The following is a 24,495-nucleotide window of genomic DNA, read 5'->3' on the forward strand; positions in this document are numbered from 1 at the left end:
GGAGCTGCAGGACTTCATGTTGTGGCATTAAGAGCACCACTATGAGTTCATTCATATTCAGGCTGAATAATGAGCAATGAAAGTAGCCTCTTTGCTTTTCAGAAGGTATCATGTTCAGGTTCCTTGCTGCTTTAAGCCTTACAGGATTTCTTCTGCACCATGTCTGTCTTTGCCTTGGTGCTGCTTGTCAACAGTCTGCTGAAGAAAAGGTAGAAATTGTTTTTCTTTCTTGTAATAAAAACTGCCTCATCTTCAGCAGGAAGCTTACAATAGAACTTGGTACTTGTCAAAAGATTCATGGTTGTAACAACCAAAGAAACAGGCCTGCAGGAGTGTTTGTATTAGTTGACTCAGTTTAATGAAAAACAAAGGGGAAAAAAACCCTTTTTGGAAGTGCCTTTCGTTATTCTACTTGGTGATGGGTGTTTCTGTCAAACAGGTGTCTTCCCATGTTACTGTATGTGTAGTCCTTAAAGGTTAAATTCAGGAAGTTGATATTTAACCATAGCTGTTTTTCACCAGATATGCAGCTTCTATTGATGACATACTGGAAGAGGAGGAACATTATGCAGATCAGCTGAAAGAATATCTCTTCTATGCAGAAGCACTACGGTATGTACAGAAGTGTGTAGCTCAGATGGAAGCTGTAGTCCTTCCCTTTAACATTGTGTTGATGTTGAATTTTGTTTGCTGTCCTCTTCCCTTCGCTGAGAAGTGGGGAGTTCAATCTTGTGGAATCTCCGTATTCTTGGCTCTTATTTTGCTTACTCATTTTTGATTGCCCTGTGGGTGGCAATAAAAGTTAGAATGGAGCTGATCAATAGTGAAATGATGGGAATGTCAAGCTCTGTATGTGGAGGGTAATGCTGTTCATTCCTCTGGCTACACTGTTTCCTTGGCTTCTGGCATAATAGTGCCCCAACGTGCTGGAAGCTTCAGCTTTCAAATGAAATGGGCAAAACCAGTTCTGCTACAGCCATTACAAATTCCAGCAAGTTTCAAAGTGCCCTTATATAACTCTCATCTGCTGTGCAGCATTGTGCAGCTAAACACTGATTTTAGTTTACTTTTTTTCCATTAGCTTTTATAGGGCAGTCCTCCCTTATAAGTGTGACTAGAAAAGCAAATTGCTTTATGCTGTAAGATTGCGCCTTAAAGCTATTGTCCTCTCCATGAGCTGGCTTGGACCTCTTGGAGAGGTCAGGTAGTGCTGTGGAGAGTTGGGTTGGCAAGTGTGCCAGGTGCTGTGTGGGAACCCAGAGCACAAGGATCCTCTCCTGGGAGATAAACGTGCATCTGGCCTTGGAGTACGGATGTAGCTTCATCAGCCCACACAGGACTGGGACTTATTGCAGGTGGTCAGAGGAAACTCTCCTCTTTACCAGATGAAAGGCACTATATGAATCTAGGAGCACAGCTTCTTGTTTCATTGTTTAAAAAATAAAATGTGAAGAACTTTATGGTTGACTGATACATTGCTGCTGTGACAGGTACCATCTCCAGGTACCTTTTGTCATAGCTGTGATTTTTCTTTAATGTACTTTAACTAAAACTACTTGACAGTGGTATCTATAAGTAGGTGGTAGGGCTCATATCTCTGCAAGTGTCTCTGAATGAGTCAAAGAAGAGGAGCAGAAGGCTGCTGTACTAAAAACTTACTTTATACTTTGATGCAAGTTTGGTTAACTACAGCTTTTGCAGGGCTATGCATTCTGTGATAAGGCTGTTGAATTCAAGCTAGATAAATAACCAAACGTGCTACCTGCCCCCCAAAAAAGCAAGATGCCATTTGTGAAGTTTAAATGGAGGGAAGTGTAGCAAAAGAAATTATCACGTGACAATTCTTTTGTTGCTTGCTTTTCAGGGCAGTTTGCAGGAAACATGAACTAATGCAATATGACTTGGAAATGGCTGCACAGGACCTGACATCTAAGAAACAGCAGTGTGAAGAGCTGGCAACAGGAGTGAGTCTTTCCACTTTCTTGTCCAAGATGCCTTTTTTTAAAAAAAAAAACCCAACAAACCAAGAAAAAACACAAAAAATTTTGGCCAAGTTATGTAGAATGACATTTAAATGGCACTGACGTGCTGGCTGCTGCTTATGAGAAGCAGCATCATAGGAGCTGTAAGCTTCTGAGGCTTAAAGTGTCTTGGTTCTTGGTGACATAAGCTGTATGTACCAAACTTCTTTTATTGAATACAGAGCAGGTTAAGAGTTGCAGGAAATATGACCTGAGCAGAATAAGACAAACAACTGTATCTTAAAGATGAAAATTCTGGAAGGCTTCCTCTGCCTTTTGAAAAGTGGATGTTACTGATCTGTGGCTAGTCCCTTTCATGTGAAAGATAATGTTACTTAAAACATTATCTTAAAATGGTAACTTAAAAAAAAAGTGCTTAGAATTCTTAATATTGCTGTTGGATTCATTGATGCTCTGTATGCAATGATGGTATGGCTTTTCTTTCTCTACAGAACCCAAGACTTAGGTTCTTTCCTACTTTAATAAGAAAATTGCCCTGAAAGGTTACCCGTGTCAGTGGAATGACTCAGTTATGGTCCAATCCACAGACCAGTTTGAACATGGAATTACTCCCTCCCCACTTTGTCTCATGTGAGCCACTATAGATGTTTATCAATGGGCCATTCATGAGATGGAAGTTGAACCAAAAATCAGCTGAATAATAAGTATAAGCCCAAATGCTGGTAAAAATCACATAATGACTTGTGACTGTGCTCAAGAATCCCAAACCTACAGTGTCTTTTTTTGTTGTTGTTTTTTGTAGACTGTGAGGACATTCTCCCTGAAAGGGATGACCAGCAAGCTCTTTGGGCAGGAAACCCCCGAGCAGAGGGAAGCCAAGATAAGGGTTTTAGAAGAGCAGATACAGGAAGGAGAAGAACAACTTAAGTCTAAAAATCTGGAGGGCAGGTAAATGCACTTGACTTTTTCAAAGAAAACACAGGGCTTGTCTTAGCAAAAGTCCTTGACTGGATGCTCTTGAAGGTGTTTGCATTTTATAAGTGTTTTTAATATATTCTTGGTGTTTATGAGCTGTCTATAAAAGCTCCTGTCAGCTGCAAGTTGTGAAATAAAGTACAGTACATGCAGTTAGCTTCTGGACTGAGTGTACAGCTTAGGTAAAACCTGATGACTTCCCCAGTTACTGAGCCCACTCTAATGGCTGACTTGCATGCTGTTATGTTCAGCTTGTAATATGTTTAGCAGGTGGGCTTGTAAGGCTGCATCTGAGCAGCCTAAGACTCAAAAGCTGATTTTCTTCAAATGTAGCATTTAGTTTGGTTCATATGTATGGATCCTGAGCTAATGTTCTGCAGCTTCTTGTGTGGGGTACAAGTGGCCCTTGTTTGAAAGAGATTAGAAGTTCTGGTGAGTTATCTTGGAGTAACTGCTTCTTGGTGCTCTAATGAAATTTTCTTCAGGAATGCAAACATGAAAAATGGGAAGTAACATTCCTAAAGTGATGTGATTGTGTCAGAACACGTTCATCATATAACACAAGGGGCAAATGTGGTATCTTCTGATATGTTAGGATTAGAGCTGGAAAGATAAGATTAGTTCATGAGTAGTTCAAAACAACAAGTTGCTCAGTAAATGCAGTTTCTTAATCATTTTGACAGAAGTGCTGGAGATCTGCTTTGGTAGCTCTGGAAGCAATTTTCGAGCAAATACTTGCCTTGTGTGCATAGGGCAGCAGAAACAAAAGCTATGAATTACAGAAATTTACCTCCATTTTAGTTAAGGAGACCTGAAGACACATCACCAAACCAACAAAATTAATTCCTGAAGTGAACAGTCCAAGTCAATTTTACACTGCAAACGTTTGTTGTACTTGAGTGTCTCAAATCCTGATGACAAGTGAGTTTTCAGTTGGAAAGACCAAGATTCTGACTTGACAATTGACGAAGAAATGTGCAATATTGTGTGATGAATGTTAGCATGAAGATACTTAGTTACCCCAACAGAATCTGAGGAAAAGAGTATATTGTGAATTATGCTGGTTCTATGGCACTAATGCTTACTGGGAAAAAAGCAACCAACCAAACAATCCAATGTATCCTGTGAAGCTGATTCTCTAGTTTGAAATCCTTAAGAAAAAGATGAAGGTTTAGTTAGTAGTGCCAGTTATAAAATGAGGACACTGTGAGGTGCACCATAATTACAAGACTTGGTTTACAGACTGAAAGATGGAGTGCTTTGTCATACATAGCTTCCCTGCTGAGGGTCCAGAAGAAGGAAGATGAGCTGAGGATGGAACATGTGACATGCTTACTAACGAAAATATTGCTTTTAATTCCAGAGACTTTGTGAAAAGTGCCTGGGCTGACATTGAACGGTTTAAAGAGCAAAAGAATCACGATTTGAAGGAGGCACTGATAAGCTATGCTGTTATGCAGATTAGCATGTGCAAAAAGGTATGTTCAGCTTGTGAAAGGCCAGGCTAGTGTATTTCTCATATTGGCCAGGGATCAGATGCAAACTTTTGATCATAGAGTCATAGAATGGTTCAGGTTGGAAGGGACCTTAAAGATCATCAGGTTCCAGCCTCCCTGCAATAAGCAGGGACACCCCACACTAGACCAGGCTGCACAAAGCTTCATCCAGCCTGTCCTTGAACACCTCCAGGGAGGGGGCATTGACTAGGATCGTAACTAGGAACATTGCAGTCCCAGAAGGCTGGAAGTCAGTAGCATAAAACATTCTACATATTTCATCCTGCTGTAGCTCAGTGACATGTTAATGTTGATAGATGTAGATATAGAAAATAGGCAGTGTGGTCTCTGCCTTATTCTTGTGTGAAGTGCTGTGGGATGACTTTGTAGAGTCTTCTGTGGAAGACAGTCTGTTGATGAGGTTTGCAAACGAAGTGTGTTTCCACCTACTGATTTTTAATTTTTTTTTAAAGGGAATTCAAGTTTGGACAAATGCAAAGGAATGTTTCAGCAAGATGTGATTATCTGGAAATGAATTCCTCTTCCAAGTGCCAGAGAACGGAAGCACAAATGTTTAACACCAATGTTGAGTTGCTACATGACTTACATATAAATCATGAAATAAATGAGTTGAGTGAATAATTTTTCTTTCTGATGATTGTAATTGTTAATAAAGGACTAAAAGGACATGTTCTTAAATGTTTAGCCCTGGCTGCCACTTCTGTGGCATGTTTTATATGTGGTAGCAAATAATTCAGGGGTAAAAGAGTGACTGAAAACTACAGCTCTGTACTGGGGCAAAGGTACAGGGAGGGTTATCCAGAAAGTATGAACTGAACTGTTCTGAGACTTGTGAAACACCATGCTCTGAAATGTGTAGATCACTTCCAGATGCCCTTTTTGGGCCTTGCTGTTTAGAATTTGTGATGCTCAAGGGTGCTTTGGCTTTGTGGTGAGGGACACAGTTGTGTTCTTGAGGTCTACACCATAAGAGGACAAAAAATGAAATATTGTAAGTCTTAGGGTTCATATTTAGATGCCTTTGCATGTCTATAGAGAAATGTACTTTTCCAGAGTTCAGGTTAAGCAGTCTCAAGCTCCTGAGATGTTTGAAACTCTCTACAGTAGAGGTGTTGTACAATGGTTCGATACAATATTCTGCATTTACTGGTTCCCACTCAAGTTTTGATATGGGCATTGATTTCTTATCAAACTTCTTTGCAAGTAAAGGAGACTTGTGGTCCAGCTGAGCTGCAAAACCAAAGTCAGAGCTGGTAAGAAGCAGATGCAACTTCTGTTTGGTTGTTTGGAACCTGTTTACACTAGATGTGAATCTGGCCTGTGGTACCTCTTCTCGTAACTTAGGCAGTTTGGTTCTTAAAGTAATAGTTATAATGAAGATGCTGAAATAAAAAGACTGGTGCAACTTCTGTAGCACTTAAGACCAGTGATGTGCAGAATCCATAACGGACCGAGGTGTCTGGCTCTTGTAATGATGTTGAATGTATGTATGTGTCTATTTCAGTGTGTGTATGTGTGCATACACACCCCTATAACATGATTTGCAGTTACAGGTACTTGCATTAAATGTTTCCAGTTCTGAAAAACACCACTGTCAGAGATCGGGCTTTCTTTACATAAAGTTCCTGAAGTCTTTTGGAATTTGTCAGACTTGATTGCTGGTCCTAAAGGAAGCTTTGTAATATTCTGGTAAAATGTTCTGGATGATAACACTACTCAGATTTTTATTATTATTTTTTTCAAGAGATACTCCCGGAAGTCTTTACATGTTCTTTTGAGAAATAATCAATAACGTAGTTACAAAATGTCCCATGTTACTTTTGTCTCTGCAGCATTTCTTTTCTGTAAAACCATTGTAAAGAATCCATAGGCCTGGTGTGCACTACAGCTTAAAACTCTGAAGTAAAATGCTGATCACTCTGATAACCTCAGTTGGCTTTTTCCAAGCGTACGACAGTGACACTCCTGGCTGAGAGATGATGTCGAGGAGAAAGAGGCCTCTCCATTTAACAGTTTTACAAAGAAGAGTGTTATGGCATTCAGAGGTTGTGGGAGCCAGCTCCAATACAGGCTGAAGGACTCTTACATTCCAAACCAAGAGGTTGCACACTTCATGTGTTCAGTAAACCTTCTAAAGGAGTGGTGCCTTACTACAATACCATGAGGCGCTCAGAGTAGGTATTTTTCATGCACTTTGATTTTTGCTAGATCTTTCTGGTGCCTCTTTCCACATTTCACTTGCTGTACAGCTTATTAAATGTATTAGTAGACCTTTTTTTTTTTTCCCTTGATAGTTGTACTACGTTTAAGAAGGGAACAAAATTGTTCTTAAGTTTTGTGCCAAATAAGCTAAATAAAATTGCTCTTTGACATTTGTGTTATGTTGTTTTTTTGTAGAAATGCTGTCTCTCAGTTCTGACAATTGCTGTTCAATGGATCTTAGCTCTCAAATGGCCTACAAACTTGGGTTTAAATTTTAAGAATTTGTGCACAGCTAGCTGATTTGTCTTTTAGGTTAAAAACATAGTGCTAGGGCTGAAATCAGATGCTTGCTACAAGGCAGCTTTGATCCCTGCCTTGTTTTTGCCCAAACGGAACTAGCTGTCTAAATTTCATGCATGTCCTCGCCTAGATAAGAGAAGATGCATCTGAAAAGGATTTGTTTTTGACAGAAATCAGGTGAGTTAAGGATAGTTTGCAGTAACTTCCTTTATTTTACTTCTGCTGTTTCCAGAAGAGCATTGCCTGGGGTCTGTGTACTTGTGGATCTTAGCAAACAGTGAAGGTTTCTCCCCCTCTTCCAGCTTTTTAACTTTTTAAGGGGAAATAATCTAGAGCCCAGGTGACACCTGCAGACTTGTGAAGGGTGCATTTTCCTGGTCCAGAGCAGATTTAACTTCTGCAACTCAACCCACTTGGCCTCAATGAGCTTTCTTCAGTTATCCAGTAAACATCAAAAATTGGTGGAAGGCCTTGAGAGTCCTAGTGGGTAGGTAGAACTTTTTAACTTAATCACAACAAAAGGCTTGTGAATGAAAGATTTTTACCTGCATGGGTCATCTGATTTGCTGCTGGAGCTGTCACTTCTGTCCCTGGCAGCTTTGCTGGGTGGATTATCACTCCTTGTGCTATTGCTGACCTTCCCCATTACTAGCAGGGCCTTGACTTGTCGGGTACATTTTAGTTGCTGCTATTTTCTGTTACTGAAACATAGTTTGGGTAAAGGAGCCAGCTGAAATGGAAAGATAGGATTTTTCTGAACTCTTACTGTATTATTTCAGTATCTGGCATACTAGCCAAAGTAGACTTAACCTTGCAGCTGTGTGCAGGGACTGCCTTGGCAAGCACAGAGTAAATCTTGGATCTCGGGTCCACGTGGAGGAGCTGGGCTGGTGCAGGTGAGCCAGAGGGAAGTGGTGGCTGTGGCTGAACCCAGGGCAGAGCCAGCAGAGCGAGGCTGAGGTCCTGGAGCTGCTGGCTGGGCTGTGAGGGCTGCATCCTAGGAGAGACTATTTTCCTGTATGACTCTCCCTACCACTGAAATTCTTCTGTGTGTTTTGGTTGAAGAAACAAGAAACACTTTCTACTATCCAATAGAGAAAGGATTACCAGGAAGGAATGGGTTTCAATTCCCTGAACTTGTCCAGCAGTGGCAAGCCAGGGCTCTTGTTTACCTTTCCTTATACCCCCCTGTTCTGCACATCCTTGGTGCTTCTGTCCTGCATTTGCTCCTACAGCTCTGTGGGGAGGCAGGATCTGTGTGATGAAGATCCTTGCACGGGCCTGCCATAGAGACAGTGCAAAGAAAGAAAGAGATGGAATGAGAGCCAGTAACATGGGAGCATGGGCTCCAGTGCCAAATCTGAGCACAGCACACTTGCCCTTCCCTGGCAAAAGGAGTCACTTTTGCAAGAGGTCATTTTCTGCTGCCCCAAAGTCAACCTCTGCTCTTAGCCCTGTGGCTCAAGCACTCCTGCCTGGCAGGTTCCATCTAGCTGCCCCAGCAGAGCTGGGGTTCCTCATGGCACGGGTATCAGAAAGGGTATTGGAAAGAGTGGTGAGGCATTGGAACCGGCTGCCTGGGGAGGTGGTGGAGGCACTGACCCTGGAGGTGTTCAAAAAATGGGTGGACATGGCGCTTCAGGAAGTGGTTCAGTGGTTAGGGGCTGTAGGGCAGATTGTTGGACTTGGTGATCTCGAAAGTCTTTTCAACCTTGATGATTCTATGATCTTGTGAAGGATCCATCTCCTGTAGGGACGTTGGTGCTGCAGGAGAGGAACTTGCGTGAGCTGCTTCCCTCTAGTGGGTGGCCAGCGGGGAGGGCAGGATGCTTGCTGAGCCTGTGGTAGCCAGAGAAATGTCATCTTAAATGGCAGAGGTTTTGGTGTCCCTCAGCTGAAAAAGAGAGGTTTTACATATGTCCCCTGTGCTGTGAGACGAGGACCTTGGGCAGGCTGGAGAGCCTCGAGTTCCTGCATAAACGAAGGTTTGTGTCTCTCTGGCTGCTGTTTTCTAATGTTTCTTGGTAGGAGACAGAGTTATCAAAAGGATTTTATAATTCTGTCTTCTGTAGGGTCAAATTCAGAGGAGAAACCTTTTTTTGCTGCCTTTCAGTTGCTTTTGATTGGCTTATGTAGACTGGCTTTCCCAATGCTGTATTTTCTTTTAAAGAAAAGACAAAAGTTTTTGCTTTGACTGGTTGTAGAAGGTATCTGAACCACAAAACAGAGCCAGATTGGAAAGGATCTTGGGTGGATTTGGAGGAACCAAAGCTCCCGACAGTGAAAGTGCAGAGAATTTGGAGGTTAGGGGAGATGGCACCATGCTGGGAGAGACAAGGGGGTTAAGATATTCGCACAGGAGAGAAGATGGTGTTCTGAGAGATGCACAAGAGGGTGAGGAGGTAAGGAGGAGAGAAGGTGAACAGGCAGGAGGGAGATCAGAGATGGGATGGGTGGAGGAACTGGAGAGCAGAACAGATGGAAAGCTTCCATACCTGCAGGCTGTGCTGTGCAGAAGGGGAAAGCAGCACTGTGTTGTCCTTGTTTTGGAGAAGTAAAAAGTGAGGGAGATAAAAAGAGGAGATAAGGACATTTGAAGAGGTGTGAAAGATACAACTGTATAATACTGATCATGACAGTATCTAGGTCTGAGTGAAACTTGTGGTAGTGTCTGAGGTCTTAAAGCTGAGTTAACACTGATAATGGTGTAACGTTTCTTTTGAGCTCAGAAGGAGAGATTTAATTTTGTCTAATCTTTTGTATCTATTTTTAACATGATTGCTTTGAACTTTCTGTATAAATAAAAAAGAGAAGAACCCTCACTCTTCAAAAACCCGGCATAAACTTTGAGGACACCCTGGCCCTACCAACATCAGAATGATCAGCCATGTGATCTGGGGGCCTGCTGGCTCTAAAACAGAGTGTCCCACATGCCACAGACATCCCAGAGGCTACAATTAATAAGTAACTTTTTCATCTACAGTAAACTCTTTCTGTTATCTGTATATATGGTGGCACATGGTAATGGCTGGTATGCTCTTCTCCAGAAAGTAGCTGTAAGTGGCCACAGAAGATGAAGTGACTTTATAGTGAGCTTGCCCAGGATGCTAACGTGGAAAACGATGTAGTGGAAGGGAAAACGCAACCCCGACTGCCCTCTTGTGGGTCTCCAGCTTGGGCTCGCAGGGGCTGGACTAAAACTCGGTGGCAGAAAGGAGACAAATGCCACCTGCTCCTCTCCTGCTGCTCATAGGTATGGTGAGAGCCACAGGGTAACGAGTGCCTAAAAGCAAAGGGATGGTGGTACTGGAGCAGACATCCATGCAGGATTTAGTGGTGAATTCATGTCTTGCTGTGGGTTGCTGTTAATCATATCCTGTGTTACACTGTGATTTGCAGTTTGTGTGCAGGCTCCTCGGGCACCTTTCACTCTGGGCAAACACACTTGGACTTAAACCACTGGCTTCTGAGCTAGCAGTATTTTTATTTCTTTTGAATAACTGCTGGGAAGTAGTGCTGGCTGTGGGGTCAGCAGGAATGACCTGTGACTGTTTCTGTAAGCTGTGTTCCCATGGAAGAGGTGGCAAAGTCACCCTTGCCCAGTGCTGCTTTGAATTAGCTTTTTTTTCTGCAGTGTGTGCTCAGTCACCCCAGCGCTGAACCTCTCCTGTGACAGAGAGGCCAGATCCCATTATGCTTGTCCCAGAGGCTAGAAGCATAGACTTCATTTCCAGTCTTGTTTGCCTTCTTAATCTTCCAAGTGAAGTGTTGGCAGGCTCCTTCCATGGGCAGCAGCAGGATCCCTACTGTGCTGGGCAGCAGAGCCAAGCCTCCCTCTCATCCCACCTTCCCCAAACTGGAATGGGGCATTGCTATAGCCCCAGTAGTGTTCCCACTGCTGCCCAACATTCCTTAGTCTCCTCCATGGATCATGTCATCCTCTGAGGCTGTCACTGCTCATTTCAAGCCATGTCTAGAGCTCCTGCTGTCCTTCAGAGTGGCTCTTCCCCCAGCCTGACCACACTGGGACTGCACAGAGCAGTGCTGGGTCTTACACCTCGTTTGCTTCCACCGGGTGACTCTTGTCACTGCTTCTCAGCAGCACAGTCTCCTCTTCCTCTAGCATCTCCTTCATCTTCCTGTCTCCATCACCCATGGCCTCAGTAATGCTCTTGCTGCCCGGGCTGTTAGTAAAGACACCAAGCAGCATGGAGCCAATGCAGGACCCCACTACCCCAAAGAGTTCCATTTTCAGCGTTGTCCTGAAATTTTGGCCAGGTTTCAGTTTATTTTAGGGTGCCCTAAGCTGGCTCTCTGCTTTCTTATTTAGAGCAGGACCTGCCCAACCTGTGTGAAGGAAGCCATGCTATGGTGGATTGCTGCATTAATATTATTGCTCTATCAAGGAAATGGCAACCCATTAAAATGATAATCAATTTTACAAGATCCTTTTTCTATGAACATGTTGATTTGCATTAATTTCTTCTAACCCTGTATCGACTATTATTTTCCCAGGGATTAACTTTCAGACTGACAGGCCTGTAATAACCCACTCTCCCTAATTAAATATTTATAAATAGGCAAAATATTAGCCTTCCTCCACCCTCATGGAATTTCTCCTGGAATTCAAGACTTGTTGAAAATCAGTGTATGTGGTTCAGAGACCTCTTATGTCAGGATTTCTACAAGCTTGACAAGAATCTCTATGGGTCTGCAGTTACAGGCATTAATTTAAGAAGCTGGTGTCTAGTGCTGCACCCTGGGTGTGACTCAGGAGAAATTATCTCCTCGTGATGGAGCTAACACACAGCTGTGGCTGATGAAGGGCTCACACAGAGTATCATTCAGTTTTGCATCTTCCTAAATGAAGTGAAAAGAATATCCTTATGGAGTTTACATGTTATTAGGTTATTACTCTATGCTGTTGCTGAAATTTGACCAAATTTTCTGACATTTCAGAACTGAAGTGCTTAATTAGTCTTTGAACCATGTAAAGCCTCAGGAATATTCACCAGCAGGGGAGGATGCATTTGTGGACCAGGAGACAAGAGTTAATCTGGGAAGCTGAACTACCAGAGGAGATGAGAAATCCTCCCTTCAAAATCTAAAATCCTTCTCAGTGTTAAATCTTCCCTAAGTACACCTTGCTACCTCATAGATAATTGATCTTTTCTAACCTCTAACTTCTCTTGATGGTTGGCTTTACCCTTCTTCTCTCCTCCATAATACTTTAACTGTTTCTATTTCTTCTCTAAGCTGGGCTAGGGATTTTAACATGGGTTGCCTTTTCCAGTTCCAGGGCACTCACTCAAAATATTCTGAAGTAATTGCTGGTGCTCATTCACTTTCTGTTCAAACTCCTTCCCTCTGCTGATGTAGTCTCTGTTATTTTTAGCTTTAAAACACTAAATACATAGTGCTTAGCTGGGCCTTTTTCTGTTTCCGTCCCACAAATACAGCGATTGCGATTACAAGGCCATTTAGTGGTTGCTTGGTCTCATGTTACTTTTAGATTTGAAAACACTTCCTTTTTCTCTCCCATGTTGATGTCCTCTCTAGAGCTTCCTGTTCTGGAGTTAAGAAAGATGTCAAGCCAGGGAGCAGGGGCTGTGTTGCCAGCAGACGTGTGAGTAGCAGGACAGATGCCTTGGTGCTGATCCCCTGCAGATGGTCCTGGAGAGTTTTTCACTTGATTCAGGTGAAGCTTCTCATTCCTCCCTGTGCCCCAAGACCAGAGGAGGGTGGCTATCGCACTGTGGTACCAGCTATCCCCAGCAAACTCACAGGAATCAGGGAGCCAGATCTAACAGAGATGCTCCTGGAGGGTCACAGGGTTGCTGGTTTAGGGGTACTGGCAGGATTTGCCTGGTCTTATGTGAGCAGAGGGGTGTCAGATGCCAGGAGCTTGCCTTCAGGAGCTGATGACCTCCACATGGCAAGATCCCACTTGGGGTAGGCAGATAAGGGCATGGAGGGGAAATTAGCTGTTAATAGCTGGGTCGGAGATAAGAATGGGGGAAGAAACCACAGAGCTCTGCAAGCCCAGCTGGAGGTTTGAGTAAAGTTGGGTTTGGCAAACACAGGCTCAGCTGATGGAGGAGTTTATTTATAAATGTGGCTTCTGGGACTGACTCTCATATGAATCTGCTGTAGTTCAGAGATCACCCTGCTCAGGGGCTGAGCTGGGGTCACTTTTTCATCCAAGGAGGAGCACATTGGGATGCAAGTACCCTGGCTCTGAGAGAGCAGGGTTTGGCACCTCAGGTTTGAGCGGCCTGTGTGGGGTGAGCAGGCAGATTTTGGTGTCCTGGATAGATTGAGCTGACTGGCCAGACACAGCTGCTGGTTCAAGAGTGGTTTCTACCATCTCTGTCAGAGGGTGCCCCTTGCCCTCCTCTCTTGCCACCTACCTTTCTGCCTTCCATTGGTATTAATGCTTTGACATGTGAATCTCTCCACAAGCTGTAGGTAATGCCACTGTGCCAAGTTCGTGCCTGCAAATGTGTTGCAACTGTTGACTTTGTGTGCTGCTGTGTAGGCAACTGGCCTGTTTCTGTCATCACTTTTGTTCTGAACATCCTGGCTCAATGGCTGCTCCCTTCAATCTACTTCAATGCCTTTCAAGATGTTCCATCTGCCTGAGCCTGCTGCTCAAAATATTGGGGTGGCTTTTGCTGATGCAGTGGCTACAACAGCTTCACCTCCCCCTTTACAATGCAACTTCATTGATTAAGGATAGGAAGGCTCTCAAGAAATGTGGCTGAGATGTTTGCTTCTTCATGTTGTGCAGAGTCCTCTAAAGTCTTCACCAACATGGCCTGTCTTCTGGGATGTCTGTTGGCATTGTTGGCACTGCTTCTTCACAGGTGGCTTCATAACCAACTCACCCTGAAAATTTAAGCCTAATTAAATGTTACGTATTTGTTTTAAAAAGGCAGGAACTGTGTTCCTTGAAGGATGTTCTACTGTTATCCAAAAAGAAGTGATTTTTTGCAGGGATTGGAGATTGAAGAGTGACTGAGAAGCCTTTCAGGTTGGGTTGAGCACCCAAGTAGTGCTGTTTCCTCTCAGCATTTGTCTTTCTGCCCTTTCTTTTTCTGTCTCCAGCCAGTGCTCCTTGTCCTTTTGTCTCATGTTTAAAAACCACAGAAACTCCTGCTTGGCTTTGGTATGAACCATGTACCTTGCCGACACTTTATTCCCCACCCTTCTTATAGAGTGGGTGGCAAGTCTTTTCCAGCTTATTGGTTTGCCATAATCTGGGGTAAGAAGGAGGAAAATAAAGCACAAACCATGACATTTCCTCCTCTCACTGACTGATCTCACCATTGCTACTGGTCTCTTGGGTTGACGTGTGCCAAAGACACTTCTTCAACTCCAAGTGTTTGAAGAGGCTGTTATATGGAAGGGCAAGCTGCTCTGCAGTGTGTAAAGAGGCAGCAGGCCCCTTGTGCTGCAGGAGACGGGATCTGGAGTTATTTCTGTGTAGCCTCCCTGGGTGCTGGGTGTCAGAGAGAGTCAGTCACATCCCAAGGTAGGTGTTTGAGGTAGGTTGAAGGAATTGCTCCCTGGAGATCCCTCACTGTCTGCCTCAACTGCACAGGGAGTTGCAGAGAGATAATTAGATTTCAGATGTAGTCTACCCTAAATAAAGAACTGAAGCTGCAGTGGATTGCTGAGGGCTTGCTTTTGAAGGCTTGGCCTCTTTTTCTCTGTAAAAATCAGAAACTGGGAATTTTACAGATCCTTCTTGGATTTGGTCTCTAGCAAAGGGAACCCCTGCCTTGGAGATGTTCCTTTCTCTCTCTTTCCCTCAAAAATAGTATTAAAAATTGCAGGTCAGTCTGCCTCTAGCACCTGGGTTCATGCAGTTGATGTGTAGGACACTAATCCCTGAGGAGCCAGATGCTGGCTGGAGAGCTGGCTGCTGTTGCTGTGTAGGGTGTGCTTTGCCTCGCGGGGCAACCCCGGGCTGGCAGAGAGGAGTTAACCAGTGCTATCTAAGCTCGGTGTGTGCAGAGCAGCTGCTGATCCTCAGACAAACGTGTTCCAACAGGAAGAACAGATCTTGTCCATACCTGTGCTTTTCTGCTGCCGCCAGAGCCAAGCTGCAGCGCTGCCTGTCAGCTGGGCCGGGGCCAGCTCCTGGGCTCCTGGCACTAGTCACCTTTTGTGCCCAGCCCCAGGTCCACATAACTCCTTGGGTCAGGGGAGGTTGTGCCAGTGGAGTGCAGACAGGGGCGTCCATGCCTGCGTGGGAAGGCACCAGGATAAGGTGAGAGCCCATCCAACGTTTTCCGTGCGATCTCTCTCCGTTGGTGCTTACCTGCCCCGTGGCGTCCACAGCCCTGGTGGCTGCTCCCCAGCTCTCCTTACAGGCCTGTGATTCACAGCCCTGTTGGTGTTGGTTTGCCTCCCAGGCGTCTCCAAGCATATTTGTGAACTCTCTCAAACCCTGGCACTTCAGCACAAATGCCCATGGACACCCCCAGGTGACGTGTGCTGCTCCAGCCACCCGGGAGCCCCCGGCACGGCTCTGGCAGCCGCAAGCGTGGCAGGGCAAGGGAGAGCCAAGCAGACCTCCCCTGCACGCCTGCTGCAAACAGGGCCTTTTGATCCAGGGGGAAAACCCAATCTAGACTAAACAAAGCCAAAAGCTAAAAAAGAGAAAGGTTAAAGGCCTGCTTGTTGCAAGGCGAGCAGCTGTTTCTGGGCTGCTTCTTCTTCGGCTTTCAGAGGTCGCCCTTCGCTCTTCTCTGAAAATCAGGCCACTTGTTACACATTTTGGGAATTGAAGTAAATCAGGAGACCTTTGCCCCCTGCGGAGCAGTTGCTGCGATGGGATAAGCATTTGCAAATGGCAGCTGATCCATTGCAATCAGTGCAACGGGGAGGGCATGAAAGGAGAAGCCACCTCTGCGAGCACTCGCAGCAAAGTGGTGCTGCTAGAGAGACTGGTTTGTGAAAGAAATGTAAAACAACAACAACCACCCCAAGAAGTAATCTAAAAAAAGATAAAAATGATGCAACTCCCAAGAAAAGCCATCTAATATGCATTCACTTCTGGCCTTGCCTTGCAAGTTGATATATTGTCTTTGCTATAACCATGAAAACAAACTTCTTCAGCTCAAGTTTTTCCTACTGGACAGTGTCTGTGAGAGAAACCACTTTCATTTCTGGGCCTGGAGAGTTAAAATGAGAGAAAAAACTTCTTTGCTTATGGCTGAGCTGTCAGAGGAGGGGCAGGTCTTGACCATCAGACTTCCACCCCAATCCAAACTTCCTCAGCTGTTGAAGCAGACAGATTAGAGCTTTTCTGTCATTCCAGATGCAAAGTTTTGTTCCAGCTGCTCTTAGAGGTGTTTTGGATCTCTTGCTTGGCTGGGGACCATCTCCAACAGGAACTTTGGGAGCAGAGCCTGAACTTGTACCTTCTGTTTAGAAAAAACAAACAAAACACCCCAGGGTGGAGGTTGTGCACTCAAGGTGCTCCTCTCTTCTGTGCTGACTTTGTCCAGCCTGTTTGGAGATGTTTCTTCCTCTCCCCTTCTTGCTTGAAGTCAGCAACAATCAGGCTCTCATTTTCTTCACTTTTGTAATTGTTTTTCCTTCGATTATTTGATAATTTATCTCCTTGTTCCTTGTGATGTTCTCTTTTGCCCATCCTTATTGTTTTGGCCACTTTTCAGAGCAGCTAAATCAGCAGTGAGTCCCTGCCATCCTGTCCATGGCACTGGTGGTATGGATTGTGGATACAAATCCTGAAATCCAGCTTGTCTAGCGATAGGCACGTACGCATCGGGCTGCTTGATACAAATCATTTGTGATGTATCACTAGGTTGGGCTGCCAAGATGCAGATTAGGGGCAGGTGAATCAGAAATCCTTGTGGAAAGAGGAGGACATGCTAGTTAGCCACCTCCATCCTCCACTTTTGGTGCCTACAGCACGAAGTGGAGAAGGAGGGAGGTGGATTTGGTTCCTGTTGCTGCTGGGTGGCTGCAGAACTTACGGAAGGAGAAAGGGGAAATGGAAAGGTGAACTGCCTGGCACTGTGGGCCCTGCAGCCTCCCCGCTTTAGGAAATAAGCTGAAGGTAAGTTCCCTCTTTGTACCACAGTCCTCTAACTGGCATTTCATACCAGCTCAGTGCCTGGTGCCCCAGGCAGTGAATTGGGAGGGAAAAACCTGCTGTGGGATGATGCTGCAGGTTGTGCAAAGAAGCATGTGACTAACTTGCAACCACTGAGGCAGCAGGTAAGGCTCTTCTGGGCTGAGAGCACTTGTATTTGGCTTTCTGTGTGGTTGCCCTGCTCTGTGACTGCTGCTGTTGGCGAGTTGCCCTGGATGGTGACTACTGGTAACCTCTTCCTCCCAGCACCCTCCAGCAGTTTAACCAGGGCTCTCCAGCAGCAGCAGCTGTGGGAATTCCCAGGGTAAGTGTGTGACTGATGGGGAAAGAGGCCAGTTGCCATGGGAGCCTCCTTCCCTGTTGATTGGGGCCCAGCACAGCCCCAGCCCTGGGGGCTTCTCCCATCTGTGACTCTCCTTGGCTGCTGGGGAGGGGGGAATGTCCACATCCCTAGCTGGAAGGATGCTGTGCCTGGCTGGAGTTGGTGGGCAGCTGCTTGATGGAGGCGAGGTATCTCCAAAAAGGTGTCTGCTAGCTCTCTCTCCATTCGTCTGCTTTTCTTACTGCTTCTTCTCACTCCCTGCAAAATCACTGTCCCCTCCAGGCAAAGCTCCTGGCTGCAGCCTCCTCCTCTTCATGCTCAGCTTCAGAATTTCACACCACAAAGGGATGCTGCTGCCATTGTGGCCCCATGTCCCTGGTGCTGTGTTTGCTGTACTCTGGCTATTTGTATTCTTTGCTAATTGTGAAGCCAGGAAACCTTATATGGGGTCTAGAACAAAACCCAGCAGCCAGTTAGTGTGCTCAGTGGTGTGACAGCAGGCAGCATCTTATCCCACCTTTACCAGGTTGAAAAAAGTTCCTAAGGGAATAAATCTGGGTCACAGGTAGCTTCTGGTGTCCTGTGATGTTGCCTGAAATATCCCTGTGGGAAGAAGCAGTTTAAAGAGTGATTTCAGGGCTTTAAGGTGCTGGGGACAGGCAGGACCTGCAGCCATGCGTGTATGGGAGCACCTGTCTGCATGGAGGCTGCAGGGAAGTGATGCTTTGTAGGGAACAGGCTCCCTCAGCTGGGACTGCTGGTGGCCTGGTGGGGGATGACACGACACGGGGGGATGGGAGACCTGGGCACAGGGCAGCTGGGCCACGCAGGGATAAGGGCCAGCAGGGGGTTTGGAAGCTCCAGGGGTACCACTCCTCAAAGAGGGCTTGTGAGCATGTGTGTCAAGGCTTGGCTGCTACATCAGTGGCTCTGGGATCACGTGGGGGCGTGTTGTGTAGTTTGAGTATTTTGTGAACAATTAAGCTGCAATTTGTGCCAGCATGACTGCTCTTACTCACAACGTGGTGACGATTAAGTGGAGAACAATGTTTAATGACCAGTATCTCTCTGACTAGAGGGTGACTAAGATTTCTTTTTCACACCCTGATGCAAATTTCTGTAAACTTCAGATCTACTAAGAGGAAAAGGGAACAATTTATCTAAGACGAATGACAAAACTTGCTACTTCCTTTAGGTGTGTGGTCTGTGTTGCTGCTGTTTCGCTGCTACAGGCGTTACTAGAGGTGTCAAAAAACTTCCACTGTGTAAAACAGGTGTTTTTTCTTGGCCCTGAAGCCATGACCCTCACTACAAACTATGCAAACACAGAGGGACAGCCTAACCGTGCAAGGTGCTGCTTTTACCAGCAGCTGCTGATCGGGATCAAGCACCCAACAGGAGAGGACCACTGCAGCTCCCCACTCGCCCTCTCTCCTCCCCAGATTTCCTAGCTGCAGGAGGTGATTCCTTCATTTGTTAATTGAGATGTTAACAGGCATCTAACAGGGAAGGGTAAGATAATGTGCAAGTTCAGCAACAAGAGATAGAGTACGTTAATTCCTGTGGGTTGTTGTGTCTTTAGGTATTGTAGCAGACTTGGGGATGGACAGACATCACCTCCTTTGGACAGTCGTGTCCAGCACAAACAGATCTCCAGTTCCAGCAGGACCTCTTGGGTGGCACCACAATACTAATTATTTAGGAATGGTTTGAAGAATTAACAGATGTGATGAGTTGAGACCGTTAACCATTTCCAACAGCAAACAGCATCTGTGGTTGTTTTGCTCTGTGTTGTTTTAAAGGGCTGTACCACCCTGAGCTGCTACCTGTAGGACTTTGGGTGTGGTGTAACTAAGCAGCTGCTGTTCATCATTGGCTTCAGGATACCACTCCTGCAAGGTCATGTGAAATTCTTATACAATTGCCTTCTTCTATTTTTGCTTCAAAGGACACCTTCTTGTAGCTGGTGAGTATTATGAAAACCCTCTTTCACCAGACTGAACTTTGAAGCTGCGACATTAACCGATTTATATGCCTGTGATCAGCTTTTCTGTGGTGAAGAGGACAGAGACATTCTCTTTCTGTTTTAACCCATCCTCTTTCCTCTTTTTTTATTCAATATTTTAACATTGTCTCACCCTATGCTACACCCCTCCCTTCTAGCTCTTTCATTTGTGATTGAGATAACTTTTGTATGACAAACATAATTTACTTCAATAACACATTCAATTTAAAAGCAAAATGTTTTGAACTTGCTTTGTGGTTTTGTTGTTGGTTTTTTTTTAACCTTCCCCCCAAATGATCTTACTTCTCTGCTTTGGCACTGGCTTTCTTCCTTTTTAAGGACAGGGACTTACTGATTTCTACATGAAAATTCACTAGCTTTAAGACAGCTCATTAGTATGCACAGATATAGCACAGGATGCTTTATTTTTTGACAGTTCCAGCTTTGTAAACTTCACTGCAAACTGTGGGGAAAAAGCAGCCATTTTAGTACCTCAGTGGGCTGTACTACAAACAGACATATTTCCCAAGCAGAAACTGATCTGCAAAATATTGCCACTTTGCATGCAATTAGGAATGAGCTTGACTACCAGACCTTTAATTCAACATGCTAAGTGAGTGGATCAGAAATGGCCAAGCTGACAAAATGAAAGTATCCTTGAACTACATCTAAATATACCTTTTTCAAAGGAAGATGTAGCTTTTAATCATGCTTTTATATTCCAAGAGCTGGCATTTTTTTCATCCCCGCAGCTTGCATCTACCACTGTTGATAAGGAGTCTTTGATAATATCCTCAGATTTTGAATAAAGCTATTTTTTTCCCCAGAGATGGATTTGGGATCACCTTGTTGGGTTTGCCCTTTTGTGTTCAATGAGTGACCCAGAATCTCCTGCCCCTGTTTGTCTATTTATTTTTGCCATTTTGGCAAGGTTAACAGCTAGACATCTTATCAGGGTTTGTTTCCTCCATGCCTCTGTCTTCTGACAAGGGAGAGTTAACTTTGGCAGTGAGGACCAACTGCTCCACTGCCCAGCTCTGCAACACCATCAGCCCACCAGAGGGACTGTGGGAAAGGGAAAGTGCCTCTTGTCTTAGGCTTTTTCCCACAGCTGTGACCCAGAAAAAAATGCAGCGTGTTACCTCACAGTTTACTGCCACCATTTGTCCTCTCTGGCTATGTGCCTTCATCCCCTCACCAGCTCCTTTTCTACCTGCTCTTTGAAGCACCGAGGAGATGTTTTCTGCCTCCATTTACTGTGGCTCCTCTCAGACTGGGCGAGAGTCCCTCCTTCCACTCAAGGACTGGTTATTCTTCATCTGCTTGTCTGGTTTGCTGTGCACACATCCAGCCAGTGAACAAGGCCAGTTTCTTTTACAAAGTAACATGGCTTTATTTATTACAAGCCATTTTAAATAATTTATTGACTTTTAAATTATCCCCAGCATTGAACCCTCATCTGTTTTACAGATGGAAAGCAGCATTTACCAAACAGCCTCAGTTGTCTGTGATGTCCCCATCCCACAGTCAAACCATGTTAAAGTTCTTCTGACCACTTGCAATTAACATTGTCCCCAAGGCTCAGTCAGGCTCCCTGGATTTCCAAGCAGGTGGTAATTGCTATTTTGGAGGCTTTCTGAGGTGATGTGATGTGGAACAGCCTCCTGACCAACCTCCCAGGCTTCCTGAATCTGCCTGGGCATGAAATCTCAGCCTGTGCTGTCCTTCTCCAGGTCTCACCTGTAGGACACAGCTTTTCCTCCTTATTCCCCAATAAAATCTTCTAGAGGTTTGTGCCAGTGTGAAAGAGACTTCACAAATGTGGTGCCAGGTGTGATGCTCTAGAGCCTGCAAGCTCTTGGAGACCAGGAGACATGGTCTTATTTCATCAAGCTAGTTGGAAGCTGTGTACAGTTTGAAAACAGCGTAAGTGCTGTTAGCTGAAAATCATCTGGTGTTGCTACATCAGTAGCTCCAATATTAAAAAAACAATTGCTGCCACTAATGAGATCATCTATGGAGAGACCATTTCATGTGCAGCATCTCCTCCTTACCAATGTCTCTTGGTGGCTGTTCTGTGTGTTAAACAAATTTCTGTCAAAATTTCTGGTATGTCTCTGAGACGTGCCCTTAAACTGATCCCCCTTCAAGTTCAGTTTTTTTGTAGGCGGTAGTTGAAATGTATAAATAATTGAAAATGTAATGGTTGAAGTTATTCAGTAGTTAATAGGTTTGTTAAGTTAACTTTGGGTAAGACTTTGCAATGAAGACCTTTGCCCTTCTGTTCATAGGCGCCGTCATCCGGGTTGGAGATCCTTTGTCACTGTTTGTTCATTATTGGATAAACTAGACACAGCCTGATACACCTCCTTGATACATACACTCAGTGTTCTTTGGATGATAACAAGGCCACAACTTCACAAAGTCTATTCAAGTTACTGCTTTTGGGGCAAAGAAGTATTTTTGGCTCTTTTTTTATGTATCTCAGACAGAAAGAGGTTGGATCAGCCTCTTTCAGCAATGCACAAGTACGAGCAGCCAGTCCTCAGCCTCCTGGGGTTATCAGTGTCCTCTTAAAAACAAGCATTCCTCTTTTTTGTCCCTTTTACTGTCATTTAGAAGAGCAGCATCTGAAACTTGGGCTTTTTGGCTGCTTTCCCCATGCCACACCTGTTCCATCAGCCAGCTGGGTTTGCACTGCAACTTCCCTGAGGTTTAGGAGGCTGCCAGCCAGGGTGGCTTTGGTGGCTCTTGCCTCAGCCCTTGGGCTGGTGGGAGCACGATGGTTGGTGGCAGAGAAGTTCCCTATTTTAATCTCTTGTTCCCTACTTCATTTCTTTTTCTTAGGTTGGCTTTGTTTTGTTTGTTGGGTTTTTTTGTTTATTTTTAAGTTTTGAATACCCCACCTTTTGTTTTGACAGTTCAGAGAAGGCCCCTTTATTCTACAGTTTGAGACAGGGAGAACAGAAGTTCCTGATCAGTTTGTACCAGACATTAATTCATGTACTTTTATTCTGTCTCCCCTGTTTTTCTCTGAAGTTAATAATCCCAACCTTTTCAATCTTCTGTGAATTGTCATGCCCTTGATCCTACTTGTTGCTCTTCTTTGAATCCTCTGAAGTTCCCAATCTCTTTGAGGCGGCTGGAGATGGCTGGACCACAGCAGTCTCTCAAGGTTGTACCACAGATCTTATATCTTTTTATTGTTCTTCATCCTGTTTTTTCTGCTTGCTTATTTTATGTGCACACTTAAAGAATGAAGCTGTTGAGCTTTCTGTTGCACAACTGAAAACAAGGCTGGGTGGCATCTTGGGGTAAAGACAACGATCTAGGTTGCTTCCTAAAGCATTCCTTGTATAATTGTTCCATCTGTTCCTAAAGAGCTCTGGTGACTCCACAGCCCTATGGGCCACCCCAGTGTTTTGTGTATCTTGCTTATTAGAAAGGCAGAAAAATACCTAACCCAAAGCTTCCTTGCTGCAATTTACATTTTACATACCTCTCACGGGCAGGGAAAACAGCTTTTCCCACTTGTCTGGGCAATGGTCTCTTACATATTTGAAGACTCTTATCACATTTCCCCTTTAGCATTCACCTCAGGAACAAGTGAAGTCCATTTACACCTTTTTGGTCATGTCTTCTAGATCTCTTATCCTTTTCCTAGTTCTCTCTGACTGGGCCATGTCTTTCCCAAACCAGACATAGTATTTCTAGCTGACATCTTAACAACGCTGTGCAGATTGAACAGAAATGATTCCTTTGCACCTTACAAGGTATAAGCCAGTCCATACATAGCAGCATGATGGGCACTTTTTTTGGTGACCGCATGATATCAGTTTGTGTCCAGGTTGTGCTGCCCTACTAAACCACCTTCTGAAACATTGCTGTCCTGGAGCTCAGCTGTAGATTCAGTGCAGGCCCTTTCTTCTGTCCTCACTAAGCTGAGCTCCTTCTTCTCCAGCTTACTCTTAAATGACCAAAGGGAGATTGAACCTGAACCCAGACCACAACCATGTCCAGCTTGGTGCAAGCTGAAAATTTAGCTGTCTTCATCCTCAAGCTGAAGCACTGAAAAGTTTCACACAAGTCCTGAGCAATTCCATTCAATGCATCCTCATACTTGAAAAGAAAATCAGTACTAACTACTTTCAAGAAAGGTTCACTAATTAGCTTTGCATTGGCCTTAGAGAAACTTCATCGAGTCCACTTCTCATGAGAAAATTGAGGCATTTGAGAAAATGACTTACGAACAGCTTTACCTTCTTGCCTTCCCCTACCAAGAACCCCTCACCTGAAGCTGTACCTTTGCCATTTTTCATTTTTAGATATCTTTAAACTTTGCCTGTTTTCCTAAATGCCTAACTTCATGCAGATACAATGAACTTCCTTGGCCACCCTCTTGTCTCTTCATCTAGCTTTTCTGAAGGTGTCTGAGGCTTCCTTTAGTCCTCTCTGAGGTTTGGCTAACTTAATAAATGTATACCTAAGTTTCATATTTATATATATCATATACATATAGCATTCATGTTTTCCTAATCTGTACTGTAACAAACAGCATGAAATGGATTTAGGATGGAAGGCTGAGGCCTTTGCTGTTAACCTGATGCCCTGTTAAGAGATGACCACCTAACATTCCTCTCTGCTTTCTGTTTTCTGGACAAATTCTGACACCAGAAACTCTCACATTTTGGGAGACAAAGTAAACATGTTTTTCTTTATTCCTTACCTTATTGATACAATCAATAATTCTAAGAGAATAGAGAAATCTGATTTTCATTTACAAAACCTTACTTGCTGTAACATGATCTTCCAAAGGTTTTGAAAATGTTTGACCATTCTGAGCAAGGGAAGGATGTGTGGCTGCAGTTTTGCTGGCAGCTCAGTAGTTTCAGCTTCTGACAGCCATGGGTAAGCTCTGTGGGATTTAGAGAATGGTTAATAGCCTGTCTTGTTCCAACATTTCCTTATTATTCTGATGCATTTTTGAGAGTGCTACCAGCAGAGCCTGGGAAAGGGAGGGCAACTCTGATATTTTTTTGTTATGAGACTGCAAAACTCTAAAC

General features: G+C 44.4%; 1 protein-coding gene across 1 annotated transcript in view; it reads left to right on the plus strand.

Moving 5' to 3' along the window:
- SNX4 (sorting nexin 4) overlaps positions 1 to 6,844 on the plus strand; it is a 34,096-nt gene extending 27,252 nt beyond the window's left edge. The window contains exons 10-14 of the mRNA XM_051623422.1: positions 523 to 612; positions 1,865 to 1,964; positions 2,785 to 2,930; positions 4,321 to 4,435; positions 4,927 to 6,844. Of these exons, the coding sequence (XP_051479382.1) occupies positions 523 to 612; positions 1,865 to 1,964; positions 2,785 to 2,930; positions 4,321 to 4,435; positions 4,927 to 4,974 (499 nt within the window). The 3' untranslated portion in view covers positions 4,975 to 6,844. The remainder of the gene's footprint in view (positions 1 to 522; positions 613 to 1,864; positions 1,965 to 2,784; positions 2,931 to 4,320; positions 4,436 to 4,926) is intronic.
- The last annotated feature ends 17,651 nt before the right edge of the window (positions 6,845 to 24,495 follow it).

The sequence above is a fragment of the Apus apus genome, chromosome 6 (assembly GCF_020740795.1).
Source record: "Apus apus isolate bApuApu2 chromosome 6, bApuApu2.pri.cur, whole genome shotgun sequence".
NCBI lineage: Eukaryota > Metazoa > Chordata > Aves > Apodiformes > Apodidae > Apus > Apus apus.